The sequence below is a fragment of the Pyxicephalus adspersus genome, chromosome 8 (genome assembly GCF_032062135.1).
Source record: "Pyxicephalus adspersus chromosome 8, UCB_Pads_2.0, whole genome shotgun sequence".
Taxonomy (NCBI): Eukaryota; Metazoa; Chordata; class Amphibia; order Anura; family Pyxicephalidae; genus Pyxicephalus; species Pyxicephalus adspersus.
In genome coordinates this window covers 41,361,075-41,370,136 of record NC_092865.1, presented here as the reverse complement: position 1 = coordinate 41,370,136, position 9,062 = coordinate 41,361,075, and the positions used below count along the sequence as shown (strand labels likewise).

Genomic DNA, 9,062 nt, shown 5'->3' with positions numbered 1-9,062 from the left:
TATATATATATATATATATATATATGTATGTATGAATATTTCTTTGTATTGGACTCAATACAGCTATTTTGTATTGAATCCAATACAAAATTTTTTGAATTTCCCGCCCCACCGACGCATGTACCAACATCACCGGGTAACCCCCTAGATCTAATCGGCACTTGGTGGCTGGAGATCGGAGGAGCAAGCTGTGTCCTCGGGACCTGCGGGGACCAGCAGGACGCTGGGGGACAGCGACGGAACATGTTTTTTTTTTTTTTTTAATGCGACCCCGAGTGTGACTCGGGGTTACCGCTTTTTGCAAGTAAAATCCATCCCGAGTCACACCCAGGATTACCGCTAGGGGGTTTAAGTGAGTGAATGTGGCATGGTAGTGTATCAGGTGGGCTGGCCTGAGTATTTCAGAAACTGCTGATCTGCTAGGATTTTCACAACCAACTCTAGGGTTTACTGAAAATGCCAGTGAGTTCTCTAGGAAAAAAAGCCTTGTTGGATTCGGAGGTCAGAGCAGAATGGCCAGACTGGTACAAGGCAATAGAAAGGCAATAGTAACTCAAATAACCACACAAGTTACAACCTAGTCTTGTGAGTCTTGTTTTCCTACTGCATCATTCGGATAGTAGAGCTACAAAGCCAAAAGAAGGTCCAACCCTGTACAAGTAAAGCTGCGTACACACTTGCATTAATTATCATTGGAAACTGACGACCGTTCGTCCAATAATCGTTAACCAAAAAAACTGCACAATGATGCTGACGAACGAGGTATGTCATTGAAAATGTACGATCGTCCCGGTGGATCTGATTGCCCGACAATCGTTCACTATCTATTGTGTGTACGGTTGTTCAGTGATCGTGGATGGTTCTGCAGTACACTTTCTCCTTTACATGTCACTTCCTGCATCTTTCAAAAGATCGCATCTAGCGTGTGTACATTATTGCTGGATTATATTATATTTACGATCATATCGTTACAGAATTGTACACAATACGATTGTTCAAAATATTCGTGCATAATCGTTAGTTGTTCGTTTTCTAATGACAATAATTGCACGTGTGTACCTAGCTTAAGGTGTAAGCACTGTTTTTTTAAGGACAGAAGTCCTGATTTTTCTCTGCAGTAACACTCACAGGTCTTGTCCCCTCTGGAAGGAAGGAGAAGCAGTAGACTGGTCTCTCCATTCTTCTCTCTTACCCCCAGCAAGTTTCTTTTCGGCACATGAACAATTTCAGCACACCTAATTAGCACCTTGGCCCAATTTTCCTTCTCCCGACCTTGAGCTCTTGTTCTTTTGATTGCAAGAGACTTGATACGAAGTCAGAGATTCAGGTATTGCACTGCTTGATCTGTCCTTGTACATGTTTAATAGTATATGTCACATGTTTTATCTTACTATCTGAACTAATTTGTATTCCTATCATTCTTTGTGAATTCATAGATTTTTTTTTTTCAACAGAAAAGAGAAATCTCGTTTGGATCAACTTCAGCTGGAACAACGTTTAATGGAAGAGAAGAATAAGCGTAAGAAAGCTCTGCTTGCAAAAGCCATATCTGAAAAGTGAGTAAAACCAGAGGTATAATGTAATTTGCCAGTGCATGGGGCAACTTTCTGAAACCAAAATTAATAGGAAATATCGTCTTGGGAGACATGGGAGTGTGTCATGCTGATATGTGTATGTAAACACCTTGCACAGCATATTCTGTGGCCATAAATAAAGCCATAAAACTACAACAGATGACAACTGATTTAGATAAGTGTTAATGCATGTACAATTGTGCACATTTTAAAGAGAATAAAACTAGGTAAATCAATTCAATTTTTATATGTCTCTGTAGAATATAGCATGCAATACCAATCTGCAACCCCCGGAGCAAACAAGGTATTTTCTAAGCCTTTACAAGGGAGAGGCATAAACTCACACTACACACTGAGGATTTGGGAGCTTCTCCTGGGCCACAATGTATACATGAGGTCTACAACATTTGGTGGATGTACTAGATTGTAAGCTCTTCGGGGCAGGGTCCTCTCCTCCTGTATCACTGTCTGTATTAGTCTGTCATTTGCAATCCCTATATAATGTACAGCGCTGCGTAATATGTTGGCGCTATATAAATCCTGTTTAATAATAATAATAATAATAATGTCTCTGATTTTGGAATTTAGCACTACGACAAACCATCTAGACACATCTGTGTATGGCAAAAAATAATAAAAAAATTTGAAATTTTAAAGCATGTCTTCTTGTTCAGTACAAAATATAATCGATATGCAGCTTTTCACATAATAGTTATACACTATCCAATACTCCTGTTTGAAATGTCAATAGGTCTATCTGTTTATTTCTGATCACCACCATTTATTGTAAATATACAGTCATGGCCGAAAAAAATGGCACCCTTGCATTTTTCTTGGAAAATGCACCATTTCTCCCAGACAATTAATACAACTACAAATGCTTTGGTATAGTCATGTTTATTTCTTTTGTTGGCACTGGAAGAACACAAGAAGCAGAGAGTGTATATTCACTTTTCATTTCTGGATAGCTTGTTGTAGAGTTCTGACAGGTTTTCATAGATTCAAAACGCAAGAATAATTGGGACATTTGAGGCATATGTTTTGAATAAATGTACCATTTGGTTGGCAAACAATAGCAAAAATATATACTTCATTACATAATCAAGAATACATAAATAGGTAAAACTATACATATACTTGATTCATTAAAAACAAAGTGCTCAGCGGTGACATACAAAGTTTATACTATGTCTCATTTAACATAGACACAATTCGTGGAAGCTATATGTCCACTTCTTCAGGATACAGATGAGATCTACATTATAATGCATAATTCTTTTTAACAATTCCAAAAAAAAAATTTGTAGATCTTAACTCCACATGTTTCAGACCATACAACTTTAGTGGAGTATATGTTTTTTCAGTGATATTCTAAAATAGTATAAAAAAAAAGTCTGTCAGTTATGTACGTTTTCAACGTATTATTGATTTAACAGATCATCATACAAATATACTTGTTATAACCCTCCCAGACATCAGTTGTAACATTTTCTTTGCTGTACAAATTAACATTCCTAAACATCCATAGATTGGACTGAAAAGATTACTGCCCTGGAAGAGTCCATTACTAGGAGTATATCCATTATATTCTATTAATTCTCTTTAGTTAATAGTCTATTAGTTATCAAAATAATAAGGTTAAGTATACAGGTGACCAACAGGCCTTGTCCCAAATGCTTACTGTTAAGTGGTGTATTCTTGGGTTGGATCCCTCTTGTAGCAGCGAAAAAGAAAACTCTATCTTCTGCTGGGCTTTATACCCACATCTGCCCAAAGGTGGGGGATGACATGCCTTATCTGATGCCACTGGCTTCCCTGGAGACATCAGACAAATGTTTGGTGATCGTCACATTCACTGTTTTATATGTATGCTTAGATAATTATTATATACAGAGGAGGCAAAAAAAATGTATACACACTTCAATGGTGGTTATCTATGATTTTCCCTGAAGGAAATTTTCCTGGGAAACCCAGTATCTACCCACTAGGGACAGAGTAACAGCAGAGGCACATTATATAGAAGTTATAAATCCAATTAGTCCAACACTTTGAGCAGTGATTGTCACTGGGTTACACACCTAAATGGTGAAAATATTTTTATGCTGCTGTTTTTTAGATTTAAAGAGAAAAAAATTAATATTTAAAAAAAATTGTGATGTTTTAATAGAATATTTAAAATTTAATGTATGTATGATGCTATCTATCACCGCCTGAAAAGTCCCATGTTTTTTTTGTTTGGTTTTGAATTGCAGTATATGAAGGGATGTGGTAGTTTTTGAAAAAATAACCAGGTGGAAGAACAAATGTTAATGTGTGTGTATATATATTTATGTCTATGTAGATCCAAGAAAACTCAGGCAGAAGCTTTGAAACTCAAGAGAATTCAGGTCCAGCTTCAAGCATTGGATGATATGGTGTCCACGGACATTGGCATATTACGCACCCGTATTGAACAAGCATGCGTAGACTATTCGCATGCCAGGTACGTAGTACAGACTGATTTTCTCTAGTGTAATACCATGGGTGTATGAAAGTTACATATTGCAAAAACTATTAGGTATTTTTCATTGCTCTTTGATAAGTATATTAGCACTTCTGGTATTTCTTATATTATAAATTTAGTTTGGTTTTGAACTTAAACCAAAGATGTACATTAGAAATTGAGAGACTATCTAATATCGTAAGTGCATTGCAGACCTCTGGTGACCTTTCTAACTTTAGGGTTAATGTGTCCAATTCAGAAGCACTGAACATCTCACTGCCATCTAATTTGCAACTTTACACTCCTTTTCCTTTCACCTTTCACTTGAGGAAGGCGGCTAATAAATATCTAGGGATGCAGATTCTGCATGACCTGTCTGTGAAGTGTTCCAACTGAATTTTACACAGATTTTAGCAACTAGTAAAGCTGACATTGAGAGATTGAGCAAAATAACTCTTTCCTGGTTTGGACGCGTTAATGTTGGTAAAATTAACATTTTTCCCGAAGTGTTATATCTAATGCAAGCCCTCCCAATCTGGATCCCTAAATCCTTTTTTTTACAACTACCTTTACTGATTTTTTGATTATATGGCAGGAAATACGTCCATGATTCAATTGAACCTTGATGTTCTGTGCCAAGTCCTCGGGGCTTTTGGGTTTTCCAGTTTTTATCAGTACTTTGTGACATCCCATTTGGTGAGAGTTGTGGTGTGGTGCAACAGTGGGTAGCCTTGGAACAGGTTTTTAGTGACATACCCCTGACTACTTTGACCTGGCTATGTCATCTATCTCACAGCCAGTTCAAACATCATCCTGCTATGGGACCCGCGCTGAATATCTGTGGCAGATTCTTGCTGGAGGCATCTCTGTCTCTGAGACCATCATTAATGTTTTTACTTCTAGGCAACCCTCTTACTACCAGAAATGGCGGACCCAAAGTATCTGACACTTCAGTCGACACAGATTTACATAGCTTACCAATTCTTAAAATTTTAGGGGTGGGTGGGGGGGAACAGACTTAATGTATTTTAAGGGCCCATTTAAATTGGACTCTTGGAGGGTGATGCAGGTGTCTCACTTCCACCGGTTTCTCCCACCAGCCAGGAAATCTTCTTGTCATATGACGGAATTTGAGAGCTTGTGCAATTGTGCTGGAGGGGTCAGTCACTCCCTTGCAGTACTATACTTCATACTCAATGCTGCACCACCTCATTATGTACCTCCCTATCTTCAGAGCTAGGAAACGGAATTAGGACACAACTTTACACCAGAACAGATAGAGAGAACTCTCTTGCTCACACAAGTCATCCATGAGCCCAGAATTAGGCTTTAAACTGGTATCCTGTTGGTATAGGACTCCAAACCAATTACATAAAATGTACTCCTGTGTCGCAGAGCGCTGTTTGGGATGGGAAGATGGGGAAGGGGGGTCTTTTTCACTTATTCTGGTCATGCCTGGGTTTAAGACTGTTCTGGGTATTGTCTCCCAAAGGTTCACAGACAACAGAATCCCTATGGCTCTGGCCTTCTTTCTGCTACATCTTCATAACATTCTGATAACATTTCCTTGTTCTGGAAGCAGAGGACCCCAACCCCCTGTGCAGCTGTGATTACGCAGAGTTTCAGAGATTATGCATATGGAGGACCTGACATCCAGTACTAAGGACACCCAATGTCCAATTCTTTGACACTTTGTATGAGTGGCTACAGTTTGTTGGTTCACTGTAGTACAGTAGATTTATGGGGTCTGCCACTTCACCAGTTGTAGCTCACTAAACAAGATACTAAAAGACGCCTTAATCTGTATATATGTGTTAGCTGTGTAACAGGTGCCTCTCTGAAGATTTTGTTATTCCTTTTATGTTGTGTTGTGTGCACTTCTTCTTACAAAATACTAATAATATAACATTTTGTTTTGCACCTGGATTAATGTGATGACAATCGGCCATCATTTGTATTTTGATGTTTGTGTGTTTTTTCTTTACCCTAATAATGTTTAAAAAAAAAAAAAAGAAATTGAAAGGCCAGGAGTACTAAAAGGTGTAATTATATGATGTGCTTGCAGGTACATAAATAAGAGGTCCATGGATGTTATAGATTCCACACAAGTATTTTTACTTTTTCTCACTCATAAGTCTATTCTTTCCATTCTGTATGTTGCAGATATCCTGTAAATGGCTATTTCACTTTCAGATGATTGCATATATTACCAGAATTAAACTGTATTTTCTTTATGTACAGAAAACGCTATGATCGAGCAGAGACTGAATTTGTTTCAGCCAAACTAGACTTGCACAAGAAAACCCAAATTAAAGAGCAACTAACAGAACACTTATGTACCATCATACAGCAAAATGAGCTACGTAAAGCTAAGCGTCTTGAAGAGCTTATGCAACAGCTAGAAATGGAGGCTGATGAAGAGGGACTTGAACTAGAGATTGAGGTAGAACAAATGCTGCAGCGTCAAGATGCTGAAGCTAAAAAACAGGTTTTGGGACCTACGGCTGAAAAAAAGCAAAACCCTCCAAATATTCAAGAAACCCCTACAGCAGAAAAAGACCAAAAGTCTTCAGAAATAAAAGAAACGCAAATAGATGATGAAGACAAAAAGAGAATTCATGAGAAGATAGAAAAAAAAGAATCAAATCAATCACCTACTGAAAAAGAGCAAACTACAATTATTAAAGACTCAACGCCTTTACCACATGAACTAATAAGTTGACATAAAATACATCTTCAGTTAGGGGGAGGCTTGCACTCTGACTGTACCCTAATTTCATAAATAACAAATATAACCTATCATATTGTATATATTGTAATCTGCAGCCAAATTTTTCAGGGGGGTTGTGTAGCAGTAACACTAAATGTATTTCGTTGTTTATTTTTACCATTCCTATCATATTAAGTTTATTTCATATCAACACTAATCATGTGTAACATTTTAGTTTTTCTTTTCACAAAGTAGAATGATTGTTCTCAAAATTTTACTTTCTTACATTTCTTCTTTCTTAAAGTCACTCAAGTGGAGGCCATAAATCAACAGCAAATGCGGCTGTGGTATATTACCATCTACTATTATGCTGTCTCTTTAGAAACTATATTTGCAAGTATTTTTCTTTGTGTGAATTGCAGTATCAATCAGAAATGTTACGGTTAAATAATGAGTACTAAATGTAAGATGGACCTTTGTAAAAGCAGTTGATACCTTATCATCATCATTGGGAGAGATTTCTGCATCGGTGCACTAAACAACACCGAGAAATCCTTTTTGATGATAATTTACTTGGTTAGATTAAATGCAAACTAAACTTTTTGAAAGTAAATTACATTTTCTGGGATGGAAATTCTGGGTTTTTTTACTAAAGAGCAACTTTTTAAAGCTTTAACTCTGAAAAATATTTTCTGACATAGTTGACTCTTGATGAAAGTAGAATAAAAATAAAAAAGGATTTTTATATTTTTCTCTTTTTCTTTTGTTATTTGGTAGACTAGACCATAGCAGCTGAAAAAAGCACGCCAGCAAAATATTTTTTGTGTATACTTGTACATGCAAGATTGTTTATTTTCTGCTTTGATTCTCTCAATATATTCTTTATTTTCAGAAAAAAAGTGTTGTCACAATGTTTTTTTTTTTTTTTTTTCATAAAAGTAACCAGGGAAGAGCATCGCTGTTCCTTGGAGATGGGTCAATTTTTAGAAAGATAAGATTTAGCTAGGGTAATCCTGGGATCCTCCCCCTGCTACCACATCTACATGCATCCATGGTAAAGAAAGTGAAGTAAGAATGCTAACCCACAAGTTTTCTTATCACACAAACCACTATGCTAAGCAATGTTGAAATTCCTGTCCTGGAACACTGAAATCTTACATGTGCAAAATGAATTTCCTGAAGGAAGCCAACCTCCATCCTCTGTAGAGCCTGTCTTTAGGACCGCTCCTTTTTTCAGGGACATTTAAACTCTACATTAAAATAGACACATTTGCCAACATAGTTTGGGAAGTCAAATCTATGGAATGCTAATTGTACACCACATTCCACACACAAAATAAGTAGGAGAGGAGCAAACAGGCAAGGGGAACTGGAACAAAGAAGAAGAAAAAGGATGGTTCTAACAGGCATAGATGGAACCAAAACTTGCTATGTGATAAAACTAGTGCATACTCTGTGGATATTACTGTGGGATATGAAGTTAGATAAATATATGCGGAACTTTCTGCTCTGGCTTTTAGGCTGAAATGGTAACCAAGAACAGTGGAAAGTGAAAAAATGAATGATAAATGGAAGCAGAATAAGGTGGGGGGGGGGGGGGGGGGCAAGCTAGGACAGCTAAGTTTAGAACAAGATGAGAATGAGTCCGTTAAGCAGAACGTTGGTAATTAGCATTGAGCATAATGGAAAGAGAAATACATCACATATGTGTAAATGATTATTATTAAACTATGTTTATAAAGCACTAACATATTACGCAACGCTGTACATTAAATAGGGGTTGCAAATAATGGACAGATACAAACACAGAGAGGAGAGGACCCTGCTCAGAAGAGCCTAAATTAGTAAAGCGTAGAGTAAATTGAGAAACCTCAAGGTATATTGCATAGCCATTAAAATAAAGTACAGATGACATTCAAATATCCGGCAACCTCTGGACCTGAGGAGTGGCAGATTTTCGGAAATTCCAGATTTTTGAAAGTTATACTAACCTCCACACACAGGCCAGCCTTCCTCTTGCAGCGCCCACGGACATCTGGCACAGTTCCAGGGAGCAGGCAGCAGGGACGTCTCAACCTGTATTTAGTGTAGCAAGCAAGACCTAATAGCTGTTTCTGGAGAAACATCAAAACATAAGTGGCCAAACGGTGTACTACAGTCCCTGTATTGAAATAGCACTCTGAAATTCATACCGGAAGAAATGGATTAACGATGGCCGGATTTTCGATTGTCAACTGTAGCAAAAAAAAAAATAGTAAATGGAGGGGGGAAATGCCAAGTGATATAGTCCCACCAG

The 9,062-nt window shown here is 37.4% G+C and overlaps 1 protein-coding gene across 1 annotated transcript in view; it reads left to right on the top strand.

Moving 5' to 3' along the window:
* GORAB (golgin, RAB6 interacting) overlaps nt 1-7,505 on the top strand; it is an 11,257-nt gene extending 3,752 nt beyond the window's left edge. Inside the window, exons 3-5 of the mRNA XM_072420161.1 lie at nt 1,455-1,556; nt 3,916-4,056; nt 6,298-7,505. Of these exons, the coding sequence (XP_072276262.1) occupies nt 1,455-1,556; nt 3,916-4,056; nt 6,298-6,778 (724 nt within the window). The 3' untranslated portion in view covers nt 6,779-7,505. The remainder of the gene's footprint in view (nt 1-1,454; nt 1,557-3,915; nt 4,057-6,297) is intronic.
* The last annotated feature ends 1,557 nt before the right edge of the window (nt 7,506-9,062 follow it).